General features: G+C 32.2%; 1 protein-coding gene across 3 annotated transcripts; it reads left to right on the top strand.

Moving 5' to 3' along the window:
• Nucleotides 1-1,770: 1,770 nt before the first annotated feature.
• LOC131945008 (protein phosphatase inhibitor 2) lies at nt 1,771-18,839 on the top strand. Of its 3 annotated transcripts, XM_059305943.1 has the most exons (6): nt 1,771-1,859; nt 9,872-9,934; nt 11,316-11,516; nt 12,990-13,087; nt 14,332-14,487; nt 15,635-18,839. In XM_059305943.1, exons 1-6 carry the CDS (start codon nt 1,795-1,797, stop codon nt 15,661-15,663), a joined length of 612 nt encoding a protein of 203 aa, XP_059161926.1. In that variant the 5' UTR covers nt 1,771-1,794; the 3' UTR covers nt 15,664-18,839. The 3 variants fall into 3 exon arrangements, with proteins under 3 accessions (XP_059161926.1, XP_059161924.1, XP_059161925.1); XM_059305941.1 differs by having other exon boundaries at nt 14,332-18,839; XM_059305942.1 differs by lacking the exon at nt 9,872-9,934 and having other exon boundaries at nt 14,332-18,839.
• The last annotated feature ends 62 nt before the right edge of the window (nt 18,840-18,901 follow it).

Raw genomic sequence — 18,901 nt, 5'->3', positions numbered from 1 at the left:
GCAACTGAAAAACGCGTCTCTGAAAATGGTACATACAGAGCAATGCGCAAACAAAAATGCGTACACGGAAAAAGCACATATAAGGCCGCCATTATTCTTTTACTAAAATTATCCAGAAATGTGGATGATAGACGTGCTGATAGATATAAACTGAAACACGCTAGCATAAATACGCATACACACTATGATAATTGTCATCACTTAACGTTGTGTCTAAGAATTCTATGTAAGAAATGTTTTTAATGAGCAAATATTTTATTTGCACAATTTCTGTGTATGCATATTTTTTCTGCATATTTTCATTGCGAGCAACTTTCTATGATGCTCTATTATGTGTTTGCAATTTTTTGTATGCACACTTTTCCTTTGCGCTTTTTGTGTGCATTTACTGATGCGCATTTTTCTGTTGCGTATTAGTCTGGGAACCCATACAACATAAATTTCCATTAAAGTACTAGTTTAAATATGTAAAGAATAAGAAACTTGGTCGCCCTCTGCTCTATTTTACCCATTTTTAATCCATCCATGCCCCCCCCCCCCGTTTCCATCAGGGTCTATATGTTATTACTATTTTTTTTTGTACAGTAGATTCTATAGTCTCAATGTCGACACTAGGTCGCGCCTCCTCCATCCGTTATAGGGCCTATATATAATGTATGGGGAATCTATAGGGTGTCACCCCCCCCCATATGTTCAAATCCTATGTCGTATGATGTATATAACAAAGTATATTACCTTAATGTCTTAAAATACATTATGAAACTAAGAGGTCATCCTTAAATAACATCATGCTTTTTCACACCTCAACCTATAATACACCATTCCCCACCACTATCTCAAAATATCATCGTCACGAAATTCTGAACCCCACTCCTCTATAGGGGGTCGTCCATAAATGAAATCGCACTAGAAGGAAGTCTACCACCCCCCCCCCCCGAACGAAATGGAATTTATATTAAAAAAATATACTTTTGACCGTGTCCGCCCCCCCCCCCCCCCCGAAAATTGTTGTCAGCACCCCCGAAAATTTCAAGTGCATCCCCGGAGAAAAAAGTCTGGAAGAAACACTGGAGGGGGTAAGTAATTTTGTGATGGTGTCATGATGGAGAGTGGGGGGGGGGCGGGTGGGTTTATCAGATGGTGTAACGTCACACTTTTGCATTATAAAAAAGCAATATTAGACAACAAATTTTAGCGGTTATTTCGTGTTTTGAAAACTGTTTTTAATAAATTGTAATATGAATTGATTAAAATACTCTATATTGACAGAGTTCAGACAAGATTTTGGAAAACAACGTTGGGTTTTAAGAAAAATGCAACTGCAATTTTTAGGGGGTTGTAGGCTGAGGTGTGACGTCATTATAGGGGGGGGGGGCGTCTGGCTTTTTGTGACGATGTGTGACGGAGGGGAGGGGAGGTAAAAATCGTCGAAAGAAGCGTGACGTCATTTATGGATGATCCCTTGGAGAGTGACGTCATATATAGACGACCCCTAACTTTGAAAGTGAAAGGCAAACGTAATAAAAAAATTTTCGTTTTATTATAGTGTCATTGGTTCATTCTTGTAATTAGTTGGTTGGAAAATATTAAAATATTTAGACCTATAGTATTAAGATAGACCTTATGAATGATTGATGTACTATCGCAAAATAATTCATTTTTGCAAAGAAATTACAATTAAACTTTGTTTTTTGACCAATTATTTTTGAGAACAGAAAAATTTCATTTTGTGCAGCACTATTCTGCAAGGTCCAATGAAATGCCACGATACATTTATTTTTATTTGTTGTCAAAATGGCTTCAACATCTCAGAAGCCGAAAAAGGGCATTTTAAAACATTCAGGAAGCATCGATCACAGGTATAATTAAGAAACAACTTTCGGGTAGAAAAATGTAAAAATAGCTGTATTATAGTAGCATGCAATTCATTTGAATCATTTTTATCTTATTATTTCCCTGCCTCTGTGTTCAATCAACTTTATCAGCCAGACACTCAGTCAGACAACAACACAGGACACAGACAGTACTCAGACACAGACTGTCACCACCAGGCTGAGTAATTTACTCTTTCTTAGTTCTGGTTACCCTGATACTACTGATAGCTCTCTACACTCATTAGATCTAGATTCTACATCAAACTCTAGATTCAGATCTAGACTAGATCTAGATATTATTTAGGCCCCTAAATAAAATTAAGATAGGGACTTTGAGAAAATTTTCAAAATGATTTACCTGTTACCTAGGTTAAAAATAAAAGCATATCATCTTAAAGAGCTAGAATCTAGAGTAAAGTTCCGCGTGAGATCAAAACCTCGGTGGGATCACATTCCTGTTTATCGCTTCGTATAATATTTGTTTGGATGTTTTATACGAAACTACCAATATCTGCTGTAAACATGTCCATTTCTAAATATATCCAGGTCAAATTCTTTTGTTTCCCTCCTTCTGGAAGACTAGTTTTTAAATTTTCAAGTTTCGAGGTATGACGTCGTTGGCCATTCTAGTTCCCCCCTATGAAAAGCACTAGGTCCCGGATGAGATGAATAAAACCAACCAATCAAAGCTTTTATAACTAGGTTAACTATAAATAGCTTCTATTTATGTGCGGGACACTGAAAATACTGTATTTAAGGCTATTAAAACAATCTTGGAGGTGAAATATGGGTGATCCCAGCTGGGGTAACGATTTTTGTGTTTTAACCTCGCTGGGTACACCTACGACTTGAGCTAGACTAGCCAAGATCTAGATGCTCTATATTTCAAGCTAAGCCTAGAATCTGTATACTTTCTATTTTTTTCTGTTGTTTTAAATTATTTCAATCATCTACCTCTTCTAAATCTAGTTTGTATCTCTCATCCAATCATATGTTAAGCAAATGTTAAGTTATGTCATGTTAGTGATTGTTACGTCCCTTTGTTATGATTGTTATAGTTGCGTCCCTTGAGTCATCACTGGGTCATCCGTAATGTGTAGTTAATAAATTTAATTAACATGTTTTTTATTTAGTTTTGCAATCTATTAATTAATTATACAATCAACAACACGTTTAAATGTGTAAAATGTTAATTCAATTGTTAAAATTGGATCAAAACGTAAAAAATACGCTAGTGATCCCAAGCAGGGACAGGTGATCTCAAGCAAAAAAAAAAGTGGGAAAAGTTGATCCCAAGCAGGTTCGTCACTAAAACATGAATATCTCAAATACTATGCGTATGAATACAAAATACTTCATGCATATTAAAGTAGAATGGCAGTGGAGTAATAAAGTACTTTCGGTTTGTTTCTGTGTGAAACGGTTACAAAATAGCGCCCGATAAAAATCGGGAGTTTGGAATTTTTCGCTATGTGTGATCCACGCGGAACTTTACTCTACATCAGATTAAGACAAAACAGTTTACTGTTTCAAAATTGGACATTCCGTTTTAAAGTTATGATTGTTTTACTGAATTAAAAGTTACTACAGGATTTGGTGGTAAATTTCGCGGGCAAATTTTGTGTGTTCTTCATATATTATAAACCAATGCCAAATCTCTATTACATGGAAATTTGTATTCAAATTTTCAGAGTTTCAAGATTAATATGTTATGAGGCAATTAAACTTAACATATTTGTAAAAATATGAAAGGTATGACAAAATGTGTGCCTTGAGGTGATGCAACCCCCCCTAATTCTGTAAATTGACTTTTTTCAAGTTTATCATTATTCTAAATCTAACAGGTTATCAATATCAATATTATGCCACAATCTGAATGTGTTAAGAGTCACTTTAAGGGACCTCATAACCTGGAGCTTTGTAATGTAATTTTAGACTCATTTCTCTCCAACCGGTAAAGGTTCGGATATCGCCAAACATAAATCTAGACAAAAATAAATAGACAGTTAAGTTAGTTAAAAAAGAATTACTCCATTAATGGTAATAATAAAAACATATTTTAATATAAATTACATAGTAATTAACATAGTAATTTATGACCACAACACTAACAAAATAACAAATCGCCTTGAACAACATCAGTTAATAACTAATAAGTAATGTACTGTCAATAGAGGCGCTAACATTGTCATCCTACTCCTCTTTTATTTGCAATCCAATAGGCTACTCCAAGTGAATCTACACTTTACTGCTGACTTTTTTCTTTAACTTAAAAAAATTATTATACTTCTAAAACAGATCCCCCTTTAACATTCCACTTATGTTTAATCCTCGCCCCCTCCATTCTACAAAAAAGTAGATAAAATTTCCTGTCTCTAGCATCCTATCCTGAAGTTATTCTGGCATGAAGATGACTTACAACAAGTTGTAGCATTATAATTTAGTTGTTCTCCTAATTACAAAACCTATGCTGCTGTCTTCTGTGCATTTTTCTTGTTACTGGCAAAAATGTAGAGCGCAAAGCCATCAGAATTCTGTCCTTCTGTGAACTAACAAGAAGCTCCAAGTCCTGAAGAGATTTGGAAGGCCACTCCATTTGAATTACTGAAATAAGAAGAAATAAAAGCTTTGAATGCATTCTTTTTTTTTTATTATATGATACTAGAAAGTAACATGTTAACTTGTCCACTCAAGTTTCTATATTGTTCCAAGAAAACGAAATGCTAATTCATTTTTGGTCCAACACTAAATATTTTGAAAAAAAAAATATTGTCTTTTTAATAAAATATAATGATTGAACATTGTTAAAATATAAATATCAGTTGCAGATGCCTTGAATTAGTTGAGATTTCAATAGATACATAATAGGTATCATTGTTCTTAACCAAATCGGCCATTATCGATAATAGGTAACTATCCCCATTTGCCGATCGTCGGCTGATATTTTAAGGCCATGTTCACTTCGTGAGGCATTATCTAATTCATGCGAGGGTTAAATTTACAAAATAAAGACTTTATAAGAAACTTAAAACAAAAATCTAGGTGTATCTTTAAAAAAAAAACGACTATCTGGCTTAGATATTAAATAAATTAAATATTTATACATACCTGTCCGAGAAGTGTGAATTACTCGAAGATACGTCGATGGTGAAGAGAACAAGTTTTAATCAATAGAAAGGTGGATTATTCCTAGGTCGATATTCATGACGATTTGAGTGAAGTGAATGATTTTTAAATGAGAATCTGGCTTTATACAGTGAGCTATGTTTTGCCTGACGGAAACCAGAATCAAGTTTGATACGGCGGCGGTAGCGCAGTTTCCGGCCCGAGATTTGACGGATATCGTGGTCCCTAATTAAGAGATCTAGATTTCTAGATCTATCTAGTAGGCCGTTCGGTTCAATGCTCCCGGGTTTGTCATTTTTGTGGCATCGCACGGCTCATGCGCTTACTAAAATGGCGACCAGTTTTGCTTTCACTAAACGGTAGAAGGATAAAACTAATGGTAATCTATCGTTTTGGGTACGTAAAATCGCCCGCAAATAGTAATGTGAAAAACAGGTGACTCCTTAAATTTTAATAATTATTTCACATTTTGAGGAGGATTTGTGTTTTGAAAAATACAAAAATGTTTCTGTTTCATTTATGTACCTGTTTTCAAACAATTGAATTAAAAAATTTCAATAATAAATGAATACTAGCGATGTTTCCAACAGATGCAACCATGCTCATTTACTATAGCAGCCATCTTGTTTAAGTTCTTTCTTTGTTAACTTATAGCGTGAGATCAGGGAAAGGCGACTCTATTTTACAAATGGCTGCTGTTTATATAGGAAATCCTGCTCGCAAACACTGCTGTTAAAAGTTAATTTCTTGACTATATTGATATATTTAGCTATTGATTTAGGTTATTTATTCATTTATCTATAATATGTGACACAAATATATCAAAATATACTTCTATTACAGCCTTGACAATGAGGTAACTTTTTCGTACATTACTAGCCGCGGGCGATTTTACGTACCCAAAACGATAGATACCAAACTAATAATTACGAGGCCATCGTTAATTTTAGACATCGGAACTATCCGTTTCTATTTCAGTCTGTTATTTAAGAATTCCCAGATGTACTTTTGACCTAATTTCTTTGATTGTCTCGCAAGCGGCGCGTAAGTGAAAATAACTCTATGTATTCTTGTCTTTTAAATCAAATAACTCTGAGATATCGCTTGACTCTTAAACCAGCTTATGTGGCTCATAAACTTTAAAGTATTAATTTAACACACATTACAATTAACTGGTAATAATTTATGGGGTTAATGAGATATGTTTGTGGGCAAACGATCACCCTCAATAATGCCATTTTATTATAATCTTGTTTAGTGAAAACGAGGCGCGGGAAAATGTGTGCTGCGCAAGAATCCAATCATTTGGCTTGATTTATGACTTTTTTTATGTCACACCTAAAAATAGAATGTTTACGCTTTCTTCGTTGATGATCGTTTTTATGAAACTATTAGTTAAATTGCAGATTTTGTAACTTGTTAAACTTACCCTTTATCAATTTTAAAAGCATAGCATGCTGATTGTAAACGTATCTAGTCATGAAACACAGAAATATAAAGTTGCAATTGCGATGTGCCACACCCAGGTCACACCCCCTCAAGAAAACACATGTTTATTAAGCTGTTTATCTCACTTTACAACAGTAATTAAAATTAATTTTCAAATTTTTATCACTTATTGGGTAAGATTAAGCACATGTTTACTAAAAAATAAAAAACAAACAAAAGCAAATTCTGTTGGAATTTTTTTCAGTAATAATGACTTTGCACAGAAAGTTAAAACATGCTAAATTGGCTTAGTTTACTAGTGTGCTAGCTATTATTGATACATTTTTAATTAAAAAATCATTCTGTAATTCTCATCAAAAAGCCTATATCTAGATCTAGTGGCACTAGTGCCTAAATCTAAAAATGAACAAAACCTCAAATTTGAAATTTTTTTTAGTTAGGACGTGAGTTCTGATTTAATTGTTTATTTGGTCCGTTTATTTTTCATACACACTTGTTTTTGGAAGTGCTTGTAAAAATGGCCTCGATCTTCCATCGTTTTAAGTAGCCTACATTTTTGAAGAAAATTCGAAATCTTTCTCTTTGATATGCCTACATATTTCAGTTTAACCAAATTTTTTTTTAATTTCTAGACCTAGATCTAGATTCTTTTTTCTAGAGCTATTTTATGAAACCATAATTTGCTGATACCAGAGTATGTGGAAAGTCTAGAATTTAGAAAATTGAGTTTAAGATCTCAAAAAGTTGGGTTTAAATAAAAGTCTGGAATCTTAATAGGCCTAAAACTTTTTCATAATGTGTGTATTTTCCTGCTAATAAAAAGTCTTTACTGGGTTTACTTTTTTCTCCCATGTGAGAAGGATCACATAGTTCTACACTGCGTGGTGTTTACTTATTACTGCGTCATTTAAGGGAAGAAGGGGAATGTTAATCTACAGCGTTTTCATCTTATTGTGAGCATGTGAATGTTATCAGGCCATCTTAGGTTTTGACACAAAATAATGACGTGGCATACAATATATTAGAGCCTTGTTATATTGGTTTTCAATCGTGTTAAAAAGCCTAACATACCGGTTTTTTTTTGAGAGAACTTCTTGTCAATGCCCATTCTCTTTCCCCCTCTAACACCTCCCCCTTCTCTCCCCACTCTCACCTGGCGGGCGTTTACATCTATGAGTAGTTTAAAGATTTGTATTAAGTCTATCATCTGTTAATTCCTCTTTCCTGCAAATATATTATAAATAATTAGTTCTAGGCTTATAATAAATAAGTCTGTAGGCCTAAATAGATTCATGTATTACGCCATTATGATGCTATAGCCGGCAATGCTGAATTGACTTGCATTTAACTTAACAAAATATACTAGTTTACTCCATTACTAGCCATAATGGCCTAGGATATTCCAGCGACCAGGAATAGCTCCGATATGGCTATTCCCTGTTGGCTAACATTTCATATAATTTACAACTGGGAATAGTATCTTACAATCACAATGGTGGCCGGAAAGAACCGCAACGGAAAAAAGCGCAAATCAAAAAGCGCAACGGAAATAAGCGCACACGGAAAAAAGCGCAAAGAGAAAAAAGCGCACACAGAAAAAAGCGCAAAGAGAAAAAGCGCACACAGAAAAAAGCGCAAACGGAAAAAAGCGCACACAGAAAAAAGCGCAAAGAGAAAAAAGCGCAAACAGAAAAAAGCGCAAACAGAAAAAAGCGCAAACAGAAAAAAGCGCAAACGGAAAAAAGCGCACACAGAAAAAAGCGCAAACAGTAAAAAGCGCACACAGAAAAAAGCGCAAACAGTAAAAAGCGCAAACGGAAAAAAGCGCAAACAGAAACAGAAAAATGCGCAACCAGAAAAAACACAACGAAAAATGTGCAAAAGAGAAATTTAGCACAAAGACCATATGGACTAGATGACACATTTATACATGACTGTTAGGGCTGCTGTGAGAGTGTCGTGTTTGATCACGTGATCTACTACCATTTAAAGCGTACCACTACCATCTGCATTCCCATCACCACGATACAGGCGATAATCACTTTACACAATGCCTATTATTTTCTTGGTCAATAATTATTCAACTACTATTCTTCCGTTTGCGCTTTTTTCTCTTTGCGCTTTTTTCCCTTTGCGCTTTTTTCCGTGTGCGCTTATTTCCGTTGCGCTCTTTTCCGTTGCGGTTCTTTCTGGGAACCAATCACAATAGCATTTTTATCGTGATTAAAGAATAAGGTATAGATTAAGAGCAAACTGTTTAAGTGTTATTGCGTTATATTATTTTATAAGAAAAAGTATTATGGTTAAAGTTTGTTCATATCTGATATCTGCTACAAAAATGATTAATCATGCACTTTAAAGCTAAAGTAATTAATTAGAGTTTTAATAGTTTTTTAATTAATAGCTCTGCATCACTAGCTATTCACTTGCAAACTACCATTTTAAATTAACTTGGAATAAATGTCAAATAAAACAGCATGCCCTGTAAGGCCTATATGTAATCAGTTATTATTCAAGTTTCCAGAAAAAATCGAGGGACACAACTTGTTTCTTTATACATGTTTTTATTTAGTTTGCAACATATGTTTGTGACATATCTTGTAACTCATTTTTGACTCACTTCTAATGCAGTGATTTAGTTCAAACTTTCCAGATACGGTCCACTTTTATGATTCCATTTTCATTTGAATTAAATGTTTAATTAGTCATTAAAAATTAATTAAATGGTTTCAAAACTAAGGGAGGATGGCAAAATTAAAAGCTAGCGAGCACTCGATAAATTCCTATATTCCAAAACAGAAAGGGAGATAACTGGCTAGACACTTTCACCCTATGAGTTTGCTTAGCTGTGGTTCACGAGAATGTACAATCGTAGAGCCAGGTTGAGTGAAGGCTATTAGGGGCAGATAATAGAATTTTTAAATTATTTAAACTGAGGGGAGGTATCAAGATATAATTGAAATGGATGGGGAGGGGGGAGAAAGGATAATCATCTTTCATGAGCTACTGATAGTGTTTTATAAGCAAAATATTTTTAGTTGCAGAATTGATAGTGTCAAATTTATGAATAGCTGAAAAGTAGAAATAAAACAAATATAATTTTAAATGCACTGAAAATTAGATAGTACAACTAATTTGCTTTCTTTCATAAATGCTTTCATTGCTAAAATATGTAGATTTCATGAGCACATAAACAAATATAGCTTAATATTGTTCTTGGGTTGATAAAAGCTTACTCTTAGTAAAAATTTAAGGATTTTTATCAACTCATCATTCATAGACAACAGCTTTATGATCATTCAGTATGATTTTTACTTTAAAAATCTTTTTTAACGCGGAAAAAAATAAAATTAGGTACTGAACAAACGCATCTTTCGCATCAATTCACTGGGTTTCTTCCAAGGTGGTAACCTATTTTACAGGCCGTCTTCGAGTAAAAGTGAAAGATGTTGTCTTTTTGGTTCGTGTAGAAAAGACCGCAATAGGTAAAACGTTTGGGTTTTTTGTAATTCAATTTTTTCTTGTTCCTGTAACCTATTTTCATAATTTAAAAGTTGGTCTTTATTTGCACTGTAATTTATCATCTCAGGGTCATATCTTTTGAATTCGTTTAATTCAATTAATTATTTCTCCATCAACTCATAAGTTATTGAGGTAAGGCAATTCTATCATCTAGGTGTTTTTTCACAAAGAAAAATATTTCTGAACATTTCTGTAGTTAGATACTTGTTATAAATGTGAAAGTCATGTACTAAGTTGTAGGAAGGTATTCCAAAACACCTTACAAGGTGTTCTAAGAACAGAATTTTTATTTTAAGTTGTTTTGCATAGTAAATGAGTGCTCAAATGCTTGACAATAAATATTATTTGTGCTGGCATAAATTCAATGACAAAAAGAAGTCATTTAACTACAATAACTTATTGTTTTACTTTATTATTTATCCATTTAAATTTGCAAAAATTATATTTATTACATAAAAATAGGGATTTCTTACCCATCCTCCTAACATAATGATATATAATGTTCTCAAACCACCACCCCATGGCATGTTAGGTTACATAAGTGTTAATCCTCAAATCTCACATTCAATTGGTTCCAAACTTGAGTCTATAGGATGTTCCTCAGTTCTCCTCACTCTTATGGGTACCTGATTCTAATTGGGGAAGGAAAGCACAAGCAGCTGGTCATAAAATGACCACACACTATCTGTTCCGATGCTGAGGTTACATAAGCAGGTGTACTCCACTTCATCTGCCCTATTAGACGTCCCTTAACCACAGTTCATGCATTACTACACCTTTCATCCAATTGCCATGAAACTTTGGGGAGTTGATGAGAACGCGCCCTTGAAGGTTTCTGCAAAGAAAAAATTAACATTTTGGTGCGATGCAACTATTCTCTAGGGTATAGTATATTAAAAAAAAGTTGGATGCGGTTTGACACTGTCCATCAGAGTGCAATGAAACTTTGGTGAGTTGATAAGAATACTTCTGGGAAGGATTCTGCTGAGAAGAAAATTTATATTTCTTAGGGGCTGATACACGTCAGTGTGCAATTTTTCTCTATATAATGTATAAAAAAATCATATGCGGTTTGGCACCCAGAGCTCCTGAGCAGTTATCTTAGCATTTGATATTAATTGGTTGATTGGGCGTCCTGCATACAGGTTATGTTTACTACTTGATTCAAAGGTAAAACTGCACCAGGTGCATCTGTGGACAACTACCGCAAAATTGATTTTTTAACAAAAAATGTGTGATATAATGTAATCAACCATTCTAAATATTAAACATAATTCATAAATAATATTTTTAGATGTGACAAGGTGTTAATTTATCTTTTTTTCTTTCTTTTCTTTAAAAAAGCAAAAAAGAAATAGAATGGGATGAAATGAACATCCTTGCTACATATCATCCTGCAGATAAAGACTACGGCTTTATGAAGGTTGATGAGCCACCCACACCCTACAACAGAGCTGCATCAGATAATGAAGAGGAAGTAGGTGCTGAAAGAAAAGGAAGCGTAAGCTCAGTTACAGGTCTTGATCCTGAAATGTTGGCCAAAAAGTTAGTTCATGTACTCTTCTCTTTAACATTTATATTTTAATAATTGATGAGTATATCATCATTCATTTGCACATGCTCTGGAGTTATATGCATCTCAGCACAATTATCTCTTTTCAAGGGTCTTGCCTGTGATTTTAAACCTCATTATGGTCTAAGAAGATTTAACAGTTAAAATTAAGGTTTATTTACTGTTAAGTTAAATTGATTCCAGATTCATTTATCCAAGTTAATCAACAGCATAGAAAATGTTTTTTTTTAAAAAGGAGTTTGTTATTTAATGGCTACCATACTGGAACTTTGTTAAATTGTGTTAATTTTCTCGTGTTGTTATCCAGTTCACTGTATTTTAAAATGTTTGTCTGCTGCAGTTCGCCCCATTCAAACACATGGCAGACAGTAGGGTATGGGTTATTTGATGTGGGGAAATGCATACGTTGCTATATGAATCTATATGATGACTTCTCCTATAAATAAAACTCCAACTATAAACATGTGATGAGGATGGGAACACTCTTATTTTTTGACGATACTAAGTTAGCGATATCAACAACTTCGATCATAAATTAGAATTAACTTTATTATCAAATACTAATACTAAACGAGATAGAATTACACTACAAAAATATACAACACATCCTTTTCCTACAATGTTGTACTGTCTTCACTCCTACGTCATCCGTAACATTGTCACATCACGCTCACGTTACACTCACTCCACAAATATTTTATTTAACACGCACACATACTCTTGAACCAAATCATCTACCGTCAAGTTTACACTTACTAGTCTAGTCTAATTCTATATTTCTACACTATGACAGGTTAGATGTCCATCTTTTAGTTAAATTCTGAAAGAATTTTTGTGTAGCGTTCAGTTGTAGATGGATATTGATTTGGTTATATATATATCAATGAATTATCTTTCAAAGTAGCATTGCGCAACACTTTTTATATAAAACTAAAATGTAATTCTTCTGCTTTAGAATACCCAACATATGTGCCAAATAAACAATACATTGCATGTGCACAACACACACCAAGTTAACATTATTTTAACTAAGTTAGTATTAAGCAGAGATTACCCAAATTAAAACTTGTTTAAGTATACATTTTTTAAATGACCACAAAACTTTGTAAAAAAAAAAGTTAAAACAAGGCCTGGTCTTTTTAGGCAGACATCATTACCAAGGCGACAATAAAAAAAAAATGTTTGTCATGTGAGGCTCTAATAATAGTATAAAAGCTTGTTTGCCATGTTAAAATGGGTAAAAAAAAATAGTAGCAATTGTTTTAAAGATATTTCTAGAGGTTAAATAATCACAAATAATATACTACTTACATTGATGCTCATAAAATATATTTTCATGGAAATGGTTATAAAATGGCTCTTAATTTTTAAAAAAGTTGTCAACCTGGTGCTAGCATATGCATGTTTAAAATTTTTTTCTAAGTTAGTTATTTTATGTATTACAGACTGGCATGCAAAGGAGAACCGAGTGGGGAGAAACATTTTTACTCGGATGATCCTAGCGATGAGTCAGATCATGAAAATGAAACAGAAGAAGAAAGAGGTATGCACTGTTTTCATTGTGCTTTGCTAGTTATACTCTATGCAGGTGTGCTGCTTTTCTGGGTTATTTTTCTCTTTCCTGATTCTGAATCTTAGATTTAAAATTCAAAAAGAGTAAGGTGTGTTATGTTATTTAAACACAGGAACATATTAATAGGCCAAGTTTGGCTACTCATTAATTAATTGATTATGATTTCACTAAGATAATTAACAAGTTTCTTCCTATTTCAGCTATTATGAATTATAGAATTGCAAACGAGTGATAATGAACCTTTAGAATTTAAATTAGTTAAATGCTGGGGGAAAAAAAATCCCAAATTTTCCCATTTTCTTTTTGTGAAATTTTTATAACAGTTTATAAAAGAAAGTTCAGTTAACAAGTCTTTCATTGTTCATTTTGAAGAATACAAATTTCTTGTATTTGAGTTATTAGCTATATTAAGCTATTAATTAGTGCAATGATTGTGAGAACGCTTTATGGCACTATATGTTAGAGCTGCCAAAAATACAATGAGTCTGGTCCAAAATTCCTCATTTTTCACGGTCTGGTACTTTTCTGCTTTAACTATTGCCTATGATGTCAATTTATATAAAATACATCAACACCCTATATAAATACTTGGTAATACAATGACAATTTTTATTATGGATCTAGCATATGGTATTATTTTAAAAAATGCTGAGGGGGGAGGCTTTTAATTTTTTTCAGTCTTCTAATCTTTGAAAAATATTTGTTATTTAGATTTGTTGAATTATTGAGTATACACGGGGTTTAGGAAGTGATAGTAATTAAATTTCTGGGTATCATAAAAAATGAATGCTTACCTTACTACCCCCACCAAAAATAAAATTGCGAAAATGATACCTTTTTCCTTTTAAATAATACAAAGTGTGATTAACTGTAATAAGTATTTTATATTTTTGTGGTGTTGTGGTGGGAGTCAAAGAAATAAGGGAAATTTTTTTAATGTATTAGAGGGAGTTGGTCTATGGAATTGTTAACCAATCGCATGTGGTTTTGCACACATCCCTTAAAGAGGAAATGGTTTTTGCTTAAAGTTTGTTACAAAAACAGTAAGTTGTTTGGCACCACTGAAGAACTGGCTATATATTGAACTTGTGAATCAAAAGTTTAAAAAAAAATGAAAATAATTCATATTGGCGTCAAGTCAAATGAACATTTTAAAACTTAATCAGCACTCTATTGATTCTATATTTTGACAATTATATCACTCTCTTTCTCAGAAAAAAGAAAAGTTTTTCTCCTCAAGCGCAAAGCACATTACAATGAATTTGCAGCTGTCCAGTTGGCTAAAAAGTTAATGGCAGAAGATGAAGATGAAGAAGAGGACCCTCAGCAAGCATCAGAGAAACAAAAACAAGGGTCAGCAGCTCCTAAAGGTACTTGTTCCTCAGATAGTGAGGAGCCTGACTGTGTTCAAGAAAATAAAAATGAAAACAATGCAAGCCAAGAACTTGATGAGCAGACATCATGCAGTTCTTAAATTTAATTGAGACTATTTATGCACTAGAATATTGTTTTTGTTTGCAAAAAGGTGATTTACTGTTCCTCTTAGACGTCAAAAAGTCAATCCCTACCTCCTCCCTCCCAATTGTTTATTAACAGATAAATTTCAAAATTAATATGAATGCAAATCATGTCATTCCCTTTAAGTAGCTAACTTTTAATTGTATCCTTTAAAAAAAATACCTTTTTACCAACTTTTTTTGCAAAAAAAAAAAAACTAAGATATTACATGGTTACAAATGTACATGTAAAACTACATATGCACTCTGAAGAATTGCATTGTGCATCCTGCATCATACTTGTCTTATTCCTATTTGATTTTCCATGGTGAGATTAGGTGGTGTATTTAGAAACTTCAGTCATCTGTATTGTGTATATCCTATGAGGTTTATGACAATAGTATGAACTATTAGTAATTGGTCTGCAAATCATTGGGAATTTGCTACTGTATGTCACATATGCATTTTAAGTTGTACAAATGTATTAATGGTATATCTGGAAAGGAGTATTATATATATATATATATATAAATGTTTCATATACATTTCAAAATTATTAATGGGAAATCTGTAAAGATTCACTGTTCTTCTGTGTTATCCATGTGTTAAGGTGTAGCTTTACAAATCATTTGTATCATCTCAATTATTGTAAATTCCTGTTTTAAAGATTTGTACACCTGTTGTGTTACCTTTATCAAATTAGCATTGTTTTAGTGAGTGTTGACAATGAAATACTACTGCAGACATATTGCCAGCAGTCCTATAATATGTTTAATGGCAATAACTGATTTATGCATCAACTGTTAACCAATTCAAATTGTCAAATGATTAATTTGTGTAAAAACATATTGGTGTAATAGAATTTTCACACTAAGGGGCATGTACAAAATAAGAAAACATAATACTTAATTTTGGTAGACCGCCAACTAAATTTTAAAAAATGTTACTATTAAGTGAGATTACATTTGTCTAGGTATAACTATTTAAATTCATTGTTTTCCCTTCGCTATTTGTTGAACAGGCATGGGTAGCATACATAGATTTAGGTGAGTTACCCAGTTTATAGTTTCTTGAAAAAAAATGGTCTTAACAAAATATTTAAAATGGTTTATATTTTGTTTATTTGCACAATTTATATTTCTATTTTCAAAAGCTTGGTTGTTTTTTTTTTAATTTGTTTTTCTTTATCAAGAACATATTCAACTGAAAATTGTCCATATTTCTTAACTGCAAGAGTCAATGCATATGTTTATGCTGAATTAAAAAGAAATAGAAAAGGGTAGTCTTATACTGTAAGCAATACTATCAGATTAGTGTCAGACTGTGGTTTATTGATCTGCTGTATTAGTAACAACCATTTCATAATATATTGGTTACAAATCTTATGTGCTGTTGGTTTAATTAGGTTTCTTAATAGGGTTACAAAGAAGCCAGATAAATTAATGAAAAAGTGGTGTTTTCCTGTGACTTTAGAAGTCTATTATTATTATTTCTATTTTCGAAAACACTGTAATTAGTTAAATATTTACTGTTGGATAAAACAAAATCTGCCAGCATTTAGAACACGATTTCATACTGTTGGTAAAATTTAGTGTCTGCACTGCTGGCAAAAATATTTTAGTCTCAGATACTCAAAACATTCCTTAAGATCAAAATTTGACTTTTTATTTTAAGTCATGTAGACTGATCAAAATCTTTGCTAACAATAGCTAATCAAAAGAGTAACTAGTGGGAAAGGTAAAAATCTTAAAATTTTATTATTGTGTAAAAAAAACAAAAGTAATTTAAATTAACCCTTTACAGACCAGTGGGCCAGAAATGAAAAAAAAATTTTTGGTTTCAAGTGACATCTATCTCCAGCATTAAAATTTTAAGTTGATCAATTTTATTTTCACATTTGTGGTTAATTTTTTTTGCATTTATTTAAGCTGAGAAGGATGCCTTAAAAGTGTATAAATCTCAATGGGCTTATTAGGATATAATTTTGAAAGTAATTGGACTGTATAGGGTTTAAAATTACAATGTTGCAGGAATGTATTTCAATAAGTTTATGTGTCGGGCCACACCTTATTTACAAAAATAAAAAGTCGCTATAGCAAAATTAAGTCACAACACCACAATGTCCTGTTATTTATCATTAAGGTAAAGAAATTATTTAAGAAAACCTGCAACCATTAGAAGAACGATGTCTATCCTATGTTTCTTATCTAGGCATGAATTGCATTACTTGGATGAAATTTTTTATTATTTTTTTCTCATTGTTTCATATTAGATTAGATTTGATTTTTATATTGGTTGTGATTTCACTATAAATTTATAGAACTTAAAGCACTGTCAGTTATATATTTTATTTGATGATATATTTTAAAAAAATTTTGTTGTTAACCTTGGACGATTGAAGAGGACATTATCTTCAGTTACTGAATGGTAATTTATAGTTTTTGAATGTTCTGTTGGAAAAGTATTGTAATTCTTGTGCATTTTTGTAGACTTTGCTGTATCTTCTTTACAAGATTTTAAAAGGTTTTAAAATCTTAAATAGGCTATGTGATAAGGTTTTTTATAAGCAAAAATTAGTTTATATTACATTTATTGAATATTTTTGTTCTTTGAACTTTTTCTGTTCAACTGTTAAGCTTTCAAACCAGTCCAAGTCTTGCTGATAAAAAAATATGCCATTTCTAAAATTATCTTAAAAATGCAATGTTTCTGCCTATTCAGACTGGCAATAGGGCTGCTAGAGATATATAGGTTTTTTTTAATCTTAGCATATATTTTTGTGCATTTAGCTGATGCTGTTTTTTCTATTGATGGTTACTGCTCACCTTGGCACAATTGGTTAAAAAGGTGTGTGCTTCTCTCCTCTGTGTAGCAGTATATAGTGTGTACCTTGGCGCTATCTTGGTGTTATCTTGGTGTTACATTGCTTGTACATAGTTTCAATTGTTGTATGTCCATGAATAATATCTGGGCTGTGTTGTTGGATTTCTGGACCTTTTGTGTCCACATATCATTTTTAGTGTATGTATATTTTTTTCCAAAATTTCTTGCTCTGCTAAGAAATGACTCCCATGTCAAAGAAATAACATAAAATTGTATAAAAGTCAGTTGTCTTGATTGATTTGTTTTAAATTACCATTGGATTAAATTAGCGTAGGTCTTAAGAATGTTTTTTATATTGAGGAGTCTTGTTTAAAAGTGTATTTTTAAAAAGTACAGTTTTGTAAATAAGAATTGTATTTACAAACATGACATACAGGTTAGTGTAAAATATGTTTTTGAATTGTTTCATGGTTTAAATACACTAAACATTGAATCTACTGAGCACTTCGGCTGATGAAAACATTTTGCCTTCAAAGTCGTTTAATAAAGAAAAATGTCATGTCCATGGCTCTGGAACCAGTAATGTGACTCAGGGGGATTCTTTAATGGTTGATCTCAGCAATGTATAATTTTTTTTTCTGTCCTAATTCAAGCTTTTGATTGGAAATGGTTAATATTTTAAAGTTTTATATTCAGTTTTGTTAATTAAGCAACTACATTTTAAAATTTTGATTAAAAAAGCTTCCTCTCTGTCAAAATATAAGAAGCTGACACAAAGTAACAATTTATCAAGTCAGTATTATTTTAAACATGATTAATCAAGTAACTAAGATTGTGCAGATACTGTTTTAAAACACAAAATCCTTATTCTGAAATCTTCACTTTTCTTAGATTGCGGGTGCAAAGGTTTTTCATACATGGTTCTTCAGTATAAAGACAGAATGATTTGGTGAGTTCTGGCTTGTTTGTGATTATTAAAAGAACAGAAGGAGCCCCACAGTGTAGAAAACTGCTTAACTCTAGTCATGAGAACAAGTTTAATTCTACTGTTGCACTGAAAGAACTTAATGCTTGGTTTTGTGTCTCTTGTACTCTTTGCGAAATATACAGTGTGATGATTAGTGTGTTAACTGAACAACAAACACTTGGACATGGAAGCAATTGTTTGAATGGAAAATCACTGTTATTACTGGATAGGATGCTAACTAAATTAAAGTGGAATGAAATATCCAATTTTATTGCAATAAGTTTAACAATTAGAATTTTGTTATTGAAACAATTATGTTTCATTTGGTCTAACGTTAGTTGATGTAATTTTTAAATGTTGTTGTCATTGTTCTTTTCATTTAAAAAAAATTTAACATATTTATATGTTTCTTACTGAATAAACTACCATTTGCAAACAGCAAAAGTAGTCTGTGTGCACATGTTAATTAAATATAAATATTTATATTCAGGTTGCTTT

Source organism: Physella acuta, unplaced genomic scaffold (genome assembly GCF_028476545.2).
Source record: "Physella acuta isolate Inbredline_101_S28 unplaced genomic scaffold, ASM2847654v3 ptg000519l, whole genome shotgun sequence".
NCBI classification, from domain to species: Eukaryota; Metazoa; Mollusca; class Gastropoda; family Physidae; genus Physella; species Physella acuta.
The sequence above is the reverse complement of the archived record's forward strand: the minus strand, read 5'-3'. Positions and strand labels throughout refer to the sequence as shown.